The sequence below is a fragment of the Anarrhichthys ocellatus genome, unplaced genomic scaffold (assembly GCF_004355925.1).
Source record: "Anarrhichthys ocellatus isolate YVR2014 unplaced genomic scaffold, GSC_Weel_1.0 scaffold46, whole genome shotgun sequence".
NCBI lineage: Eukaryota > Metazoa > Chordata > Actinopteri > Perciformes > Anarhichadidae > Anarrhichthys > Anarrhichthys ocellatus.
In genome coordinates this window covers 446498-464293 of record NW_022280076.1, presented here as the reverse complement: position 1 = coordinate 464293, position 17796 = coordinate 446498, and the positions used below count along the sequence as shown (strand labels likewise).

At 40.1% G+C, this 17796-nt stretch overlaps 2 protein-coding genes across 5 annotated transcripts in view; one reads left to right on the top strand and one right to left on the bottom strand.

Annotated features, from left to right (window-relative positions):
• sh3pxd2b (SH3 and PX domains 2B) overlaps positions 1 to 4864 on the top strand; it is a 34204-nt gene extending 29340 nt beyond the window's left edge. For all 4 annotated transcript variants that reach the window (XM_031869300.1, XM_031869301.1, XM_031869299.1 and 1 more), the window contains 5 exons: positions 521 to 638; positions 862 to 1070; positions 1173 to 1219; positions 1350 to 1475; positions 1625 to 4864. In XM_031869300.1, coding sequence (XP_031725160.1) covers positions 521 to 638; positions 862 to 1070; positions 1173 to 1219; positions 1350 to 1475; positions 1625 to 3160 — 2036 coding nt within the window. In that variant the 3' untranslated portion in view covers positions 3161 to 4864. The remainder of the gene's footprint in view (positions 1 to 520; positions 639 to 861; positions 1071 to 1172; positions 1220 to 1349; positions 1476 to 1624) is intronic.
• Positions 4865 to 5445: 581 nt separating this feature from the next.
• Positions 5446 to 17796, bottom strand: part of stk10 (serine/threonine kinase 10) — a 36683-nt gene continuing 24332 nt past the window's right edge. The window contains exons 8-20 of the mRNA XM_031869296.1: positions 16588 to 16722; positions 14817 to 15140; positions 14320 to 14733; positions 11808 to 11932; positions 10888 to 11011; positions 10207 to 10386; positions 9962 to 10054; positions 9608 to 9737; positions 9081 to 9205; positions 8628 to 8816; positions 8425 to 8550; positions 8167 to 8280; positions 5446 to 7272 (exon numbers count right to left, since the gene is read on the bottom strand). Coding sequence (XP_031725156.1) covers positions 7132 to 7272; positions 8167 to 8280; positions 8425 to 8550; positions 8628 to 8816; positions 9081 to 9205; positions 9608 to 9737; positions 9962 to 10054; positions 10207 to 10386; positions 10888 to 11011; positions 11808 to 11932; positions 14320 to 14733; positions 14817 to 15140; positions 16588 to 16722 — 2220 coding nt within the window. The 3' untranslated portion in view covers positions 5446 to 7131. The remainder of the gene's footprint in view (positions 7273 to 8166; positions 8281 to 8424; positions 8551 to 8627; positions 8817 to 9080; positions 9206 to 9607; positions 9738 to 9961; positions 10055 to 10206; positions 10387 to 10887; positions 11012 to 11807; positions 11933 to 14319; positions 14734 to 14816; positions 15141 to 16587; positions 16723 to 17796) is intronic.

Sequence of the window (17796 nt, the reverse complement as noted above, 5' to 3'; positions counted from 1 at the left end):
TAGACTATCTATAATATGTAATAATAGTACACATATTAAGAATAGTAGAAATGACTGTATTTCTAGCCGAGTAACAAATGTGTTCTGTTTGTGGTCAACATGTTTGTTTGTGTGTTGCACACTTCTGTGACTTACACCTTCTCACTCCACACGATGCTGCTCAAGCCTTGCCTCATATAAATCAGTTAGCCAATGTGAAGCCGATGCACTTCTGTACCGATCGTAGTATGTCGTCCTAAATTACATAAGGAGAGTGTTATGATGGAGAAAGGAATTTTAGCCTTTTCCTTAAAGGTTTACAGACATTTTCACTGCATACCATAACAAGTTTAAATGATTTCATAAAAGCAGCACCACACTTTACAAAGTTACAGTTTGAAACGCTTTAAGCTCTTGTAATCTGAGTGTCCACCGTGTGTTTTTGTCTCCAATGCCGTTACTCTACATTCACATTCATTTGTACCACAATGATTTTTATTATGTTCTTTTCTCTAACAATATTTTCTTTATATGACTCCAGAAGAGAAGTATTCAGTGATTTACCAATACTCGGCCAGGGACGAGGATGAGATCGACCTTGAGAGGGGCATGATTGTAGAGGTGATTCAGAAGAACCTGGAGGGCTGGTGGAAGATCAGGTAATACAATCAATGACATTAACTCTGGAAAAGTAAATATCGGAAACAATAAAAAATCCGTATTCACTAACGAGACACGTAACTGTGCTTAAAAACATCATATCTTAGTTACTAATGAGGAAAATAAATACTTAACTGACGGATTTCATGGTACAGACTGAGTAGACTTTACAGGTGGTGTTGTCGTCTGAAGCCAGTGATTGTACATCTCTCCTCCACTCAGGTACCAGGGCTGTGAGGGCTGGGCCCCAGCCTCCTACCTGAAGAAGACTGATATCCAAGGCCAGAAGCAGTCAGCAGGTGCTGCTGCTCATGCCAGCACCAATGATCTAGATGGGTTCTCTAAACAGAACCAGCAAAACAATGCAGCCAAAGAGAACCGAGACAACAGCCAAAAAGAAAACAGACTCTCGTTTTTTTCTGACAACAAAAGTAGGAAGTGAATTTCAAATACAATAAGCTGCCTTTTGCTTTTCACATATTTTGTTGAGTTGTACAAGAAAATTGATTAATTAATGTGTTATCCCTCCACAGAAGCGGGATTAAGACATAGACCTCCACCACGCAGAGATCTTACCATTGTAAGAGATGCACTTCAAATCTCTATATGACACAGTGTGGATTCCTGTTGCATTGGAGAATTGCTCAGTTTGTCTCATAAAAATGTTTTTCATCGAGTTAACCGTTATGTGCCCCTCTCACATTCCACAGCCACGTGGTACAAACCTACCAAAGCCGCCGATTCCTCCTCAAGTTGAGGAGGAGTTCTACACCATATCAGACTTCCAGACCACCATCCCCGATGGTATTAGCTTCCAAGCCGGAGTCAAAGTTGAGGTGGGTCAAGCAGTTTCTAAAGTTGGAAAGATTTCAGTGAAACATTTTGGTTTGAATCACGAATTTGTACATTTTGTCTTTACATTTATTGTTGTCATGCATTTTATAGTGTTAAAGTTTAATTAAATGACTCCTTTTTCACCTACCAGGTGATTGAGAAGAATAACGGTGGTTGGTGGTACATCCAAATAGATGACAAAGAGGGATGGGCCCCCGCCACCTTTATTGACAAGTACAAGAAGACCAGTAATGCCCTGCGACCTAATTTCCTTGCCCCTCTGCCCAATGAAATGGAGAAGCTGAGACTGGAAGATGGTGGACCTTCAAATGTTTCAGGGACAGATGACAGCTGGTCCAAACCTTTACCAGATGAGCCAAACCCAGCCCTCGACTCCTGTGCCCGGCCTAAACTGAGAGATTGGAAGTCCAGTGCCAACAAGGGGCCCCCCACTATCACTGGGCCTCTACCTCCAGCTCCAGCAGCTCCTCCAGGTGAGGAGAAACCAGCTCTTCCACCTCGAAGGGAGTCCATTAATAAGAGCTTTGAATTGGAGGCATCTGAGAAACCAAGGGCTGATCATTCCAAACCTTTGCCTCCAAAACCCCCGATTCCTGGCGTCATCATGCCACTGGTTACACCCAAAGCAGCCCCCTTCAAACAGGACAAACCACCAGAGACCAAGAAAGAAGATAAGAGCAAAGCTCTTCACCTTCGGAATGAGATGGGTCTTGAATGTGGCCACAAGATCTCTGCCAAAGAGGTGAAGAAGTTTAATCTGAAACCCGTACCTAAACAGCCACCAAAACCCAAATCAGAAGCGCAAGAGGAGAAACCAGAAGCAGCTGGCCCAGCAGTGTTTATGAAGCCAAAGCCAGTGATCCGTCCTAAACCTGTTCCAGCTGCCAAGCCAGATCCTCCGGCAGAGAACAAACTAGACATCACCAACCTGAGAAGCAAGCTGAGGCCCCCAAAACCTGCAGATCCAAGCTCTGTGTCAGCTGAGGTGAACCATCAGAATGACACCTCAGCAGCAGTAAATAGTTCCCACCCCAGTGCACCCCCTAGCTCTCCCCCCATCCATATCCCTACTCTCAACAATGGTAAGCACTGCAACGAGCCAAAACTCCCCCCAAAACCTATTAATGGTCATAGCCAGGAGAGCTCATCACCTCCTGCAAAACCAGCAGTGCCTCCCCACAAAGAACCCCCACAGAGACCCCCCACCATGGCTCCAAGGAGACCTCCTCCTCCAAAGAAGACCGTTCCATCCAGCCCGACAGAGCTCAAACCTCCATCTGCTCTAAAAGATATCCTGGACATTTCCAAGGGCCCACCAACCCAACTCAGCAGACCCCCTCCCCCTAAACCCAAAGGGTTTGTTCAGGCACCTGCAAACAAAGAGAAAGAAGAGCCCAAAATGAATAAAGTCCCAGTTCCTCCCAAGCCCCAGTTGAAGCCCTGCCCGCCCAAGGACAAGCTTCCACCTCTACTCATGGAGCACAGTAAGGATGATCTGTATTTAGCTGTGGCGGACTTTGAAGGGGAGGACCAAACATCCAGCTTCAAAGTGGGCACGGTGTTTGAGGTAATGGAAAAAAACAGCAGCGGCTGGTGGTTCTGTAAGAATGTAGGACAAGAAGCTGAGAGCTGGATCCCCTCAAATTACCTGAGCAAGAAACCTTAGAGTGAATGTTTCACCTTATGAAAAAATAAACAAACTAATGGTTTAAATGAACAAAATATCACTACTTTGTAGCTAATTAGCATTTTTTTATTTAAAAGGTACCTTTTTTTTTTTATAGTGACACATTTTTGTTATGTTGCATTTTGATAAGAATATTCTACCTAAACCAAACCAGCAATAACACAAGAGCTTGTTGGGTATTGTGATGTTTACGTTTTTGTTTTGTTTTTATCTCAATTTAACATTAAGTGCTTTCGTTTCGTTGCCATATGCTAGTCGCAGCTTGTGTCAGTTGTTCCATAACTTAAGCTAGTCGTTAAAACAACCATAACTGTATCTCCACCCATGCCTTCTTTGATACGGTGCCTCTATATTATATGCAAAGTGCTAATGTGCTTATTATACTGTATGCAACTGTAGATATAGTCCTTGTTGGAATCATCTCCACATCCCAGGACAAAACACGAGATGTTCAAATCCAGCAGTAGACAAAGACTGCACATGAACTCACAGGGGGAGTTCAATGACTACATCTGGGCGTTAAAGTGCTATTAGCAATTACTAGAGATGTCTGTGCCAAGTAGAAGTGTTTGTTATACGAGAGACATGCATATTAGTTTTTGTGTTATTGTAATGGTTTTCTTCGTCGACTGCATAATTAATGTTGTGCACTTTTTCCGTCGTTTCATTTGAGATCATTTTAAGGTTTGCACATGCTGAAGGAAGGAGAAGAATGCCACAGTGCATTTTATTTCTTTGTTTTACATTTTATCAGCTATGTTTTTTTATACTAATTATCCACCAATGTTAAGATGAGCCTGGAACATCCAAACTGACTGACGAGAAGTATTTTAACATTATCATGTTACACCCAAAAATAATAAGTGAAATGTGACTTGCAGAGCACGTCTGCATATCGGTACCAGATGTCTGACCTAAGAAATAAGAAATTGATGATCTACAGTGATTTGTGCAATGACGTACAGTATATGTACAGTCTATTCTAAACCGAAGTTTGGTGCTTAAATAACTGCAAAGTATGACCATTGTAAAAGATATTATGTTTTACATTGGTGCTTGACTGGTCTCAAGCATGGTCAGTATAGCAAATAATTTTTTTTTATTGTACAGAAATGAGAGGCATATCTTTGCTGTTGTCACTTTTTCTTTGATGGTCCATTTGTCAGGTATTTTACACTGTACTGATGAGGGTATTAGAGGAACAAAGAGCCAAGAATTACTTTGGTTGGTTGGTTAATGGGATCTGCTAGTTGGGGGTAATACAGAGGGTTGTGTTGTTTTTGTTTCTTTTTCTTTCAAGAGATGAAAAAAAAAAAAAGTTAAGTCACTTGTGTTCGCTTTACTAAATGAAAAAGCAACATTGGGAAAAAAAATGCACATCCATGCTCTCTAAACAATCAGACAAGGCTACAAGCTGTAACACTGCTTCTAGTTGCTATGTTATTCCACCTTCCACCCATGTTTCATACAAAAGAGATGGTATGCTACCAACTAGGAAGAAGAAGAAATTGTATTGTTGAGGATTATTTTATGAGGACAAAAGGCAGGAAGGTTCAGTACAGTGTAAGGCAAATGTATGGGTTGATGGTGTCATTTCAATATTGTAGTTTTATTTACTTTTTTACTCTGTATTTTTCATTACATTGAATCCTTAAGTCAATAAAAGTTTCTCATTTTTCAGTACACCTGTCATACTGTCTGATTTTAATGTGTAGAAAATGATTCACTGCTGGAATTAATTTTTATCCCTTACAGTTTTACTTTTTTTCGTCATACTACACTGACTTTTTTTCCAACATATACTTGGTCTTTGTATGACAATGAATTGTTTTGGACACACTTTCAGAACGTTTTCTTAACATTCCGTTTTGACTTTTTAGACATTATACTCGATCTTTTAAACGTCAGATTATTAATGATTCATTTATAGTGCTCATATTCAAACTTTGCAAATTGAAATCAAAAATTTATCATCAGAGACATAATGGCTCTGTCAGTAAAAAGAAAAGGTCTGAAGTATGCATTAGATGTGTGTATTCTCACCAAACATTCTTCCTTTATGAAAAACAGTTGCGTGGGAAATTGCATAAGCATGTTTTTTGACGAGCTTCAGGTTTCCTGCATATATCGAGACAGGTGATCATCTTCTTGCCTTCTATCCAATGACCCATTGTCTCTTTCGTCCTTCACTTTCAAAACGGCCGTGCTGATTGCGTTACTGCCGATACCTTTAAAAAAAAAAAGAGCCTGCGCCACAATCCACTCATTAGAAAATCTGCCTTTATTGAGTAATTTACAACAGTGGTTCCTTCTGTTACAGTTTCATTCACACTCACAACCCCTCCATACAAACAATATCATGTAAACTGAGGCAGAGAGGAAGGCATACATGGAGCCATTAAACATGGCAAAAGAGAGAATTTTTACAACTAATTTAAATACTTTTGAGAAAGCATATGAGAGGAAGAGAAAGATAAAGCTGTACCTGATTACTGACCTGGTTCAATGTAAATCTGCAGGCCAAACTGTTTAAAACAAAAAACACTTTCTCTCACCTGACAAGGCAACAAGCTCCTCAGCTGCAAAGGTTAGGTTTCAGTTGAAGATTTAACATCTAGAGCCACCTTACAGCAGGCTGAATTATTGTACTCCCATAAAATGATATGAAGAGTTGAGTTATAAAATCAGAAATCATTGCTTTCAAAAATATTGAGTATGATTCAATAATTTATCAATGCCGGTTCTTTCAAAAAGTTGTTGAATCTATTTTTGGAGTTAAACTCTTCATATTATTCCCCCTCTCAGTGCAAAGGAAGACTAAGTTTAAGAAAAATAAACTTCTTTAAGCTTAGCAAAGACATACATGTAATATTGCACTTTGGTTAGCAGGCAGTGCATTTACTGCACACGGTATAACAATTATACACATAGTACATTTCTTTGATTTTAAATCCCCTATCTAACGTCCCTCAAAGAACAACAGTATTTTGCTTTGGCTTCATCGGTTCCCATCCAGTGTGACTGAATTTACAGTAAAAATTCAACAGAAAACAAAAAAACAAATAATAGTAACGTGGTTCGAGTCTATCCTCATCTGTTAAAAAAAAATAAAAAAATCATACCCAAGTAATCATTAAAAAAACGAATTAATTCCTATCTGGATTAAGCCCCATCCCCCATTTCAAACAATACAAAATAATAAGAACATTCTTCATAACAGGGGTGTTAAAAAATATACATCAAAATGAACATTTACAGTGATAAATCTGGATATGGTTGTCTTTGTCAGTGAAAATAAATAAAAGCAGACATTAGCCGATATATAACTTATGGACAAACGGGTCAATGAGCCAAGGCATACAGAAATGGGGTAAAATAAGAAAACGGTCAGTGACTATCAAATTTTGGGTGTGTTTCTGTTTGGAGGACGGCACTGATTTGGAAGACGGCACTGATCATTAAACAAAAAGTGCTTATGTACTGGCTCACCAGTTCTCAAACGAACAAACACTATTCCTCCTTACGCAAAAAGAAATTATTCCCAACCAAATAATATTATTTTTGGTATCTTCAGCTCTATGCCACAGTATCATATTACCTTCATGTTGCACTGGTGGGCAATAAGAAGCCAACATGAACAGAAAAAGGAAATCAAAACACTCTGTATGGGAGCAGATGTAATCAGGCCATGTGAAGCACATGAAGAGTTTTAAATCCATCAAATACTAAAACAATTTAAAAAGAAAAAAAAAGAAAAGAAAAACCTTAGAACATTAGTAAAAACATAAATATTCACTAAAACATTAAAGGAACCCAATGGAGGGATATGTATGCTGCCATTGCAGGCGAAGCAAATTAAAACTGAGGCAGCAGGCTATTGTAACGCCTGTGGGTGTACAAGTGAGGGTGTGGTGGGAGGAACTATTGTGCAAAGTCACAGAGGATGTTTTTTATGTTGTGGAAGAGTCTTGGTAGGGCACAAACTTGGAGAGTTTGTTGGGAGAACTTGGGTTTGGGCAAGACGACTTCTCACTCATCTTAAAGAAAGCCTCCTGCTCCCTTTTCTTCAAGTTTAGCTCCTCTTCAAGGGCCTAAGGGGGTTGGAGGAGAAGGGTGGAAATCAGAATATGTATGAGATTATCTGACCAAGCTTGCATATAAACTTTTTTTTTTTTTAATTTGTCTAATGCTGTAGAGATGGAATATTCCTATTCTAACACAGGATGAACTATTAAAGTGTGTTCCTTGGTGTTCTGCAGTCTGTATTGAAGTTGGTTGACTAAGTAGACTATACTGTATATAGTCCGGTAATGAGTTGTTTTTTTGTAAAAAAGATATATAATACAAAAGATGGACAGTAAGAGACTAGTTGTAATTTGTGAAAAAGAGCTCTTTTATGCTCAAGCTTCTGTTAAATTAAAGGAATAGATTTGACAGTTTGGGAAATATGCTCATTCACTTTCTTGCCAAGAGGATGAGGTGACACCACTCTCACATCTGTTCTTGAAGTGCTGTATAAATCTGGAGCCAGAGAAGATTCTCTTACACTAGCATAGGGACAAGACTCCATGAAGTCACTGCCCAATGAGACGCACAATGCATGTTCTTTAACTTTTAAAAAGAGTCAGGCTAGATATTTCTCCCCACAACCATTCGTTATGCTAAGCTAAGCTAAGCACCTGCTGGCTCTACTTCTTTACTTAATGTGTAGGTACGAGTGGTATTGTTCTTCTCATCCAAGTCTCAGCAAGACAACAAGTGAGCATGTTTCTCATAAATGTTGAACTATTTGTGTAACTAGGTCTAGTTTTATGATCCGCTTTGTATTAATGTATACAAAGTAACTCAAGGCTATCTGGTCCATCATAAGAACTTAAATCAGTTCATTACATGCAAGATGTACATTTATACTTTATGTGAAACATAACATATCACTCACATAATGAGTGTAGTTCTGTGTGTTAGAGTCGTGCATAAACTAGTACCGTCTTTCTGGGTTTCAGTTGATCCCTCCAGTCCTTCAGCAGCTGGTTGTGTTCTTCATCCAAATGCTTGAGTCTCTGAGTCTCATTCTCAATCAACAGGTGACATTTTTCATTCTGAAGCACAAAACAAGCTCTTGTTAACAATTGCATTCTAGAGACTCGACTGGAGACGTTTAGCCTTGGAACTTTGATGGAGTTGTGAAACAAACCAAAAGATCTAAAAGTGTAAAAGATGAGACCGTGTTGTCCCTCATTCACCTGTAGCTGCTGCAGCTCTCTGATGTTGCCTTCACACTCGCCAATCATCTCTCTCATCTGGTTCTCGTGCTTCTGCTGCTGATGAAGCCTCTCTGCCTTCTGCCGTTTCTCCTCCTGCAGAGAAAACTAAAGAGAGACAAAAGGAGTGAATATATTAAACTTATTTCTTAAACATGGAGTGAGAAAACCCTTGCAAGCCCTACCTGTTTGATCTTCTCTCTGTCCTCCGAGGAGCTGCCCGTTGAGTTGATGCGGAGGCTTTTCTTGAACATGGCCATGCGGGTCTTCGCCTCGCCACGCTGGATCTTAGGCAGCCGGTTCTTCTCCTGCTGCTGCCGAGCTTTCAGAATCTCAATCATTCGCTGATTGTAACACTGCATCTGTTCTTGTTCCTGTTGTGACACAGAACATTGTCACATTCATTTCATTTGTTTGCAGATGTAATAATATACTTTGACACTGCTAAGACCATATAAAAACCACAATTTAAACAGATGGAAGCTCTGAATAACGTAAGTTAATTAAAGGCTGAATAGCTAAATATAAAATGAATTCCTGATTCAAGAATTTATTTTGCTTTAACATGCTATCCAAAGTTAAATGGATGTAGAATAGTGGGTGTGAACATATTGTGGCAAGAAGAGTTGTAAATGTACCTTCTCGTGTTTTTTGACAAGCTGATGCCTCTGGAGGAAGTACTGGTCTTTCAACTGCTGCTTCAATAACTGGTGTCTCTCGTAAAGGTTCTTCTCCTCCATTTCCCACATGGTACTTTCACGCTCTAATCAAAGTGAAGAGGGGACAGAAGAAAAGTAAATTCTGACGTTCATTAAATGTATTGTATTTTTGTCTTTATCATGTAAAAATTATCTAAGAGATCTATCAACATAAAAGAAGCCGAATTAAAAGTCAGATCAGGAGAGAATTAAATGATAATTTACAAGGAGATGATGGCTAAAAAAAAATAAGAAATACGATCAAATAATGTAATTTAAAATAATTAATATATTATTTTGAAATTATTTTTATAAATGCGCATTTGATTGATATTATACAAAACAATAACAAAAATCTGCGAAATTGGCAAACTTCACAGAAAGCCAAGATCAATAAGACAATAAATAAGGGGTCATTTGATCGGATGTTGCATTTGATTTAAATTAATGCCTAACATATACTGTACCTCTGATTAGCTGCTGTTTCTTGTTAAGGCATCCCCTCTCCATTTCTGCAATCTCTCTCTTGTTGCTGGAGATGATTCTCTTCAACGTCGTGTCCAGGTGGTTCTTCTGAGTTGCCAAGAATTGATCCTCCTACAGAGTAGAGAAAGACATGGACGGAGACAATGAATGAAGGAATGGCGGGAAAAAGCACTACAGGACGAAATTGGTTGATTGGACTTTATTTTGTAGGCGATATGTTCCGTTTTCAGCAACATTTTATGAATTTCTCAGTACTTAGAATTTTTCAAAACCAGTCCAGTGAAGTATGCATAAAAATACAGTTGACTCAAATGACGGTTGACCAGACAACTTACATCTCTTATCTTAATTTCTTGGAAGGAATTCATCTTCTGCTTCAAGGATTCTTTACGCTGATTCCTGGGCAGCTTATCAACCGATTGTTTTACCTAAATATATCAAAAGAAGACACATGATTTAAACACTGGTACACAAGGGAGCAAGCAAAGCAATGTGAAAATGGACAAAACATTATTTATGTGACATTCATGTCTTTTCAGGCTGAAGCTTGAAAGCTTTATTTGACCCGTCTTCAATGTACCTCCTTTTTCTTTTGTTTCATCTGATCCTGAAACTTGTCGTGGTCGCGCTCCTGTTCTGATTTGATGCGTTTGGTCTCTTCCTTGAGTTTAACATTGTGGTCATTCTCCATCTTCTCAATGGTCTGCTTCTGGTGCTTCTCCAGGTTCTCCAGCTCCACATCATAGTGCTTCTTCTTGGCCTGGGCCACACCAAGAACAAACAAGCACAATGTTGGCTTTGGTGAACATTTAAAAAACAGTATTACCGCATTTTGTATTGCACCACTAAAAGCAATCACATTATATATAACTAAGACATAAGAGAATGCAGTGTGTATGCAGTGTCTTAAAAAGTATAAAAGTTGATAAATCAATTTAGCGCCAATTAAGGACCTTAAAAAGTATTAAAACGTAATTTTCCGAGGTATTACATGTTGTAGCTTGTTTTCTGTATGTACTGTATATTTGTACAAAGAGGTTCTATGCTAAAGTTTGCATTTTAATCATCGTGTAGATACATAGTGGGATTTTCTTTAGCTAGCTTTGACATTTAAAAAAAAAAAAAAAAAGGAAAATTGTTGACTGACTGTTGCTTGATGACGTTATGCGCAGGTCACCTTAAGCTACCAAGCTAATGGGGAAATGGAAGTTTTCGGACAAATAGTTAGAACACTAGTAGCAATGTGAAACCTGTGACTCACATTCATCTCCTGGTCAAAGCGTCTCTGCATTTGTTCTCTCTGTATTTCCAGTTTGGCATTTAGCCCAGCCTGAGCACGTTGCTCTTCCTTCTGCAGAAAACGGAGCTCACGCAGTTCTTGACGTCTTAACACAAACACAAACACACAGACTCTTACTTTAACATATATACAACTTTAATTTATTAAAAGTTTATTTTAAGTTTAACAACTTCTCAGACAAGCAAATGTGGTAAATAATAATATTTACGTTAATACGGTTACTCTAATACAGTTTTTTGTAGGGCAAATATCAGAAAAGTTATTTTTTCTCTCAGCCCCTCAAGGGCCATGTCGGTCTCCTTGTAAAAATGTGACCATAGTCTGTTGGAGGTCCTGTGGTCACACATGCAATGTTATATTCCTACCAGTAGATGGCACGAGTAATGCACCTTATGACTTCAAAAGGCAGTGCAAGTTGTTCCAGACTTAACTTTACAAATTGTTCATTAAAAAACACAAAAAAAACCCCAGTAATGGTTGGCAACAATTATAAATCTGTATTGATCATTCTATTTGAACATCTAGACTCACAATACAGTTAACCTCATCTTCCCCCCGATCTAAAAGTAACTTCAGAGACATTTTATTGTTTTTTCCATCCATAGACTGTACAGAAAGAGACCAGTACTTAAATGAGTCTTTTTCCATAACACTTTGGGTATTTGTAAACTCAAATCTTAAGGGGCTAAAGCCCAAGAGTTCAGGATTCCTAAAATAGTATGTGTAGTACAAAGCAACATCCAACAGGGAACACATCACTGCACAGACTTCGCTGTGAGCGGAGGAATAAACAGACCGCTGAGTTTCATGGATGTCATTCGCTGAGAATGAAAACAGAAAGTGAATATTTGTGGCATAGAGGGATCGGGTGATTCACATACCTCAGGAATCTCATCTCCTCATCTTTCTTCTCATCATCCTTGATGATCGTGGAGGTGGTCACACTCACCTCCACGCCGTCGATAACATACTTCCTGGTTCGTTTCAGAGTCTTACTTGAGAAGTTCTGAGAGGCAGACAAACAGGATCAAAAGGGTCAAACAAAAAGGATGACATCTGATTAAATCAGACCTTGAGTACAAGACAAATATTTGTTTGCACTGAGTGACATGGATCACTACGTATGTGCTTGAGGGTGCACTGAAACTCTGCCGGGTGGGTATTGTAGTAGTTTGGTTGACAGTTGGGTAGTTTTGAGACATGCTGGTGGTCAAAGTGTTCGGGAATGGATCTACATTCAGTTATATATTTTTATTTTCAAACTTGAAGTTGGGGCAGTAGCAGGCACCAGTTGCCTTCGTCCCCCTAAGTAAAGAAAAGAAAATGGCTGCTGTCTTTGCCTCTTACATCAAGGCAAATCAATAAGCTCCAGAGCAGCAGTTGAGACTTCATCAGGACAAAATCTCACCTCCAACTACTTCTTATCGAGCTTATTGAGCTCCGACTCAAGTGACATCACATAAAGCAATTCATCACATTTCAGGCAGCTCCCTCTGGAGCCACGAAAAGCTTCATACGACCTCTTTTTTTTACAAATATGCAGTAGCACCCCCCAATTTGATGTTTAAAAGTACATGTTTAAATATGCGTGCTTTTGTGACTCCCAATGCAGCCTTTTGACCTAGCAGAAGGAGGGGCCGCTGTGTGCGTTAGTGTGCTGACAAAAGCATTGATGTTCCTGTTGATCTGGTTCTACAAGTTGATGTCTGTCTGTCTGTCACGGTCATGGGGAGTGCCATTACCGTGTATAGACTCAAGTAGGTCAACTAGGACATCATACAAAATACATTAAATGTTTAATATGAGTCAGAGCATGAACCCCCCTTAGAATTGAAGAGAAGATAATTGTTATGTCTCACAAAGTACATGTCCCTTATCTAAATCAGCCTCTACGGACAATATTTACAAGACCGATATGGCCGGGTTTACTCTGCAAACATTGGGCAGCTCAAACCCTGGTTGTCGTCATTTCCTGGTTTATAAATACTTTTTATGAGGAGGAGAGGAGGAAACTGAACCAAAGGAAACTGAACCAAAACGCAGTAATTAAGTTGGTTTGTGCATACTGTTGCCCCCTCTGACAAAGCTTCCTAATGAACCATCTACAGCTGAGCAAATAGACAACATATGAGGCTGTTGCCATGAATGACAGCTACTGGATGCTACTGTTGCACTGTTGATTCCCTTTCTACATAACTGACACTTTTACAACATCAATGAATCTATGCGATGTTTGCCTGTTTGAGTGTGTTATTAAGTACACACTGGCACTACAATCAGAGGACATACGGCTCAGTCTGTAGCTCAGCTTTGTGTTTAAGGCTGTCATTTCCTATCACTTGTCATTCACAAATACACACGCAGCTCTCCCGTGCACAGGGATGAATTCATGAGCACATGCACAGACACTGATGCTCTCAATCATACACACTCTCCCACAAATGCTTGTGACCTCCTGCCCATTCACTCTCACTGCAGGCTGCTGCTGAATAATCTGTTCTGGAAAAACTTTACATGCCACAAACAAGACACGGCTCCACGCACAGTCAATCGGATTTCAGTTGCGGTTGGTCCATAAGCCTCCAGAAGCAGCAGAGTGACAATGAGCTGCATAGAAACTGCCATTCACGCTGCTGAATACTGGACTGTGCCCACACAAAGGGCTCTGTTGGTCCCGATGAATGGAAAATGTTGCATATTTTGCTTCAGACATAAAGACACAGAGATAAATTATTAAACAGTCTCTCTCTTCCCTATCTCACTGGGTCTATCAGGCTCAAAGCACAAATTTTGTGATTACGAAAATACTCCTTTTATATTGGTTGCATTATCATGAGGTGTAAAAGAAAAATGTTTTTGTTTACAATGACATTTTGGATATTTAGTTTACACCCTTCAAAGAGTTATTTTAATATACTACAAATGTTATCAATAGTTCAGCCCAGACTCGCCAAATAAATCAATATTCAGCATGAATCGCAACAAATAAAATAATGAATTGGCGTTTAACAGCATTAACTAGTATCTCTCTCCACAGCCTCTCTAAATGCAATGGGTAGTGCAAGCCTGATGGAAGACAGGCTATCCTCTGTTTCAGATGGTTAACACCCACACACCCCTAAACACAACACAATGCAGTTTCAGTTCCTCTGTGGGTGCCGAGAAATAGTTTTTCCAAGGAGGGGTTTTCCTACAGAGGCAGGGAGCTGGCTCTTTTACTCGTCTATGTCACCTCAAAGACGTGTTCTCTGCTGACACACTTGAATTAATAAATAAAGGATATGCCTAAATCCCAGGTTCATTCATCTTGACATTTAAATAAGACCAAAGGAATACTAATACAGGACAGATCAGGCTGCTTCAAGCGGAGACTTTTGCTTCACGTTGACTCACCCTTGCTGACATAGAGATGCTCTCCTTGTGGATCGACATGTCCATGCTCTCAGACGCCATGCTGTCTGAATAAGAGTACCGTTTTTTTATAATCCCTCCAGCGATATAAGGTGAGAGCACCTCTGCCTTTCCTCGCGTCGAAGTCCGCTCTATTAGGCCACCATTTGGCTCAGAACGATGTGTATGCACTGGGGTAGGAGCAGAGGAGGGCGCAGGAGTGGCTGTAGGAGTGACAGTGGGACTTGGGCCGGGAGTTGGTAAGCCTCCGTTAGCCACAGCTTTGCTCTCGTCCTCGGTCACCTGGACCTGGGGCAGCCTTGTGTCTGTTGAGTCAACGATGATGTCGACATGTTCCTCAGATGCCTCCAGTTGGAGAGATGGTGGCTGTTCCGTCTTTGGGGTCTCCACAGCAACCTTAAAATTAATTTTAACATTATTATTGAATACACCACAGTCAATACAACTTCATTTTCTAAATCTAAAACTTCAAAGATCACCTTTTCCTCCGATGTCGGGGTACTCTTCCCATCCTCGATACCCGAATCTGAGCTGGAGGTCTTGGTTGAGGCCTCGCTCTCAGATTTCTCAGACTCAAGAATGACATCATCGGCCAGTTTGTCGTCCAACTCTTCTGGATCCTTTGGAGGGAGATTCTGCCGTGGTAGGGGAACAGGGACCACCATGATGGGGCCCGGCTGCTCCTGTGTTGGTGTATCGGCCTCGTCCCCCTTCCTAGGTAGAGGTGTTGGAGTGGTTTGGGAGGTTGTGGTGGGGTTTGGGGTGTCCACAGACTGGTCTCCTTCCAAACTGGTCTGACTGGTCTGGCGAGGAGAAGAGTATTGTTGTTATGCGCTCATGTGACAAAACATTTGATGTTCCAAGTCGTTTGTGGTCTACCAAATGTTTAGTTCCAACTGAAATCACACTTTTTATAGTCAAAAATAATGTCAACATCTTTTAAATGAAAAGAATGAGGTATTTGGGTAAATATCAGAAATGCTTATTTCCTTAGCAGGAAAGTTAATGTGTTGTGTTAACTTGATGCGTTGTGTAGCAAGCTGCTGGCTCAGTGTGACCGACTGCTAATGTTACTGTCCTATGCAAGGTTTAAAATAAGGTCTCCATCTACTCAGACAGATACTGGAACGATATTTAGCCAAATAAATGTAAAGATACGGTACGCCAATAATAAAACCAAAACATTTAAAATACAAATTTCCTCCTTTTGGTTTCTGTTTTATTTTTCTCAAAAGGGAACAAATGGCAGCTGATTTACAGAGCAGCTATGTGTGCTGTAGCAGACAAAGCAGATAAAGTCTTTTAAGCGTCCCACATTTAGTGAAGTAACCTTAACCTTTGCTTTTGTAGGAATGCCGTCATTCCTGTTTGGACTGCTTCTTCTCACACTACGGCTAAAATGGCTATCTAATCTGTAACAAGTACACAGATAATTAGAGGGGTGAGAAGCCTGTGCAAATCATGACTGAAAACCAGGGACGAGTGTTTTAAATGGCATTGTTAACAAGAATTATGTGTGGCAAAATAAAAGATTAAATCTAGAAGCAGCATTTGTCTGGTAACCGCTTCCTGATAGAATGAGTATTTCTAGGGTCTTCTATCACTGTGCGTCTTTTTCTTTTACACAGAATAGAAACACAATAATGTGAAACCTAAAATAATGTACTCCATCAGGGGTCGTTAGGTGACAACGTTTCTATACAGGAGCGAGGACGAAGGCAGCACCTATTTTTAAACGTGAGTAGGTGTGTGTGAATGCCAGTATTCCGGTTTCTGTTCCGTTGTTTGTGCTGAGGGCAGGAGGTAAACTGCACTCTCACACTACTGTATGTCACTTTCTAATCGTATGCCCTCTGTGGGGTTATGGATGGCCTTCAGTCGTTTGGCAGGAAGGCCAGGTTTACCACAAAATGCTGTTCAAAGTGGTCAACAAGCAAATACTTCAAAAGCAGGGGAAGTGTATGGTTAAGGCAGAACATGTGTGCCGTTTGTATGGTTGCATGTGCAGGTAAATGCATAACTTTGTGTGATTATTTGGACCTTTTTTTTTTTTTTTTTAATTCCAACTCGTCTGATTTCGTTTTTTTGAACGGTTACAGTTACTGTCCCATTACAGACTCTGTAAATCCCGATCACGTGTACTCTTACAACCCAACCCATGGACTGCCCAGTCTCCTTTTGGAAACAAACAATGACGGACAAGAAAATGAATAGACAGAAAAGAGGAAAACAAAAGTTGAGGTTTGGTACCACTGTGAGCTCCATGGCGTCATCCTCCTCTCCTTCCTCCCTATTGTCCTCTATTTCCTCCATGACTTCAGCCTTGGCCTCGGCCACCAGCTCCCGCAGCGGACGGTTAGACGTCACTGATCTCACAAAAGGGTGCTGTGGATACGGGACAGAGGTGAGATGGTTAATTAATTAACAGTTAAAATGCACAGTGACTGGTGCTTAAATAGCAAAACCAGTGTCTTACAACTTGTTGTTCATTTCATGCATCAAATTCTGAGCATAAATCAGCTTGTAAACACGACAACGAGGGAAGAAAAGTAAAAGGCCAGATGTGACCAAAAGATAAACACTAACAACCATAAAACAATTTTAGCTGGGGGCCAACTCAACACATTTTCCATGGATCAGAATATCATTAGACCATTGCTTGAGGGATGCTGCCAGTACTTAACTGTCAATGACGAAGCAGGAATAAGATAAGGAATAGATGAAGGTAGGCTATGGAAAAAAAACAGTAATTACAGTCGGATACATAAAGTTGCCCATGGGGCTGCGAGCGGCTACAGGAGACTTTCACTGCAGGGGAAACTATCTGCCACCTGCCTGTTCCTGCACAGCTACAACAATAGTGGCTCTACAATACAACTCTCCCTTTTAATGGCACACTGATGTAGCACTGTTCCATTCTAACATCATGCTCCTTAAAAGCAGGCCAGCTTTACTTTTACAGCTGCTAAAGAGAAAGTGTGCGTTTTGCCAGAGTGCAAACGCGGCACTAATAAGCCGAGTGCAAGGAGAATAAAAAGCGAAATTAAAAGTTGAGTGCAGCTGATCATCAATTATTCAGATGCTTTGCACTGCCGTGTAATTTAATTGGAACAGCTGACAAGCTGCAAGTGGTGCTGGACCATGAAGTGTGCATAAGTCGGGTGTGTTTGCAGCATATTGAACACAGTTGTTTGTGTGCAGCGGCTTGTCCTCGAGGACTGCATTATGCTTCAGCTTTTAACTTCTCTAATGAATAACAACAGGTCAGGTCAAACCAATTATTACACCCCAGTGGAAATATGAATATGTGTATAAATAATTCCAACTTGGCCTTCCTTATTTATTACAGAAGAGTCATTTTATGCTTGATTATCAAAAACAAGCTCAGCAACTGTTTTAGAGGAGAGCTACACTGGATCATTCAAGACAGTTCACTTGAATCAGACTCCAACAACCACA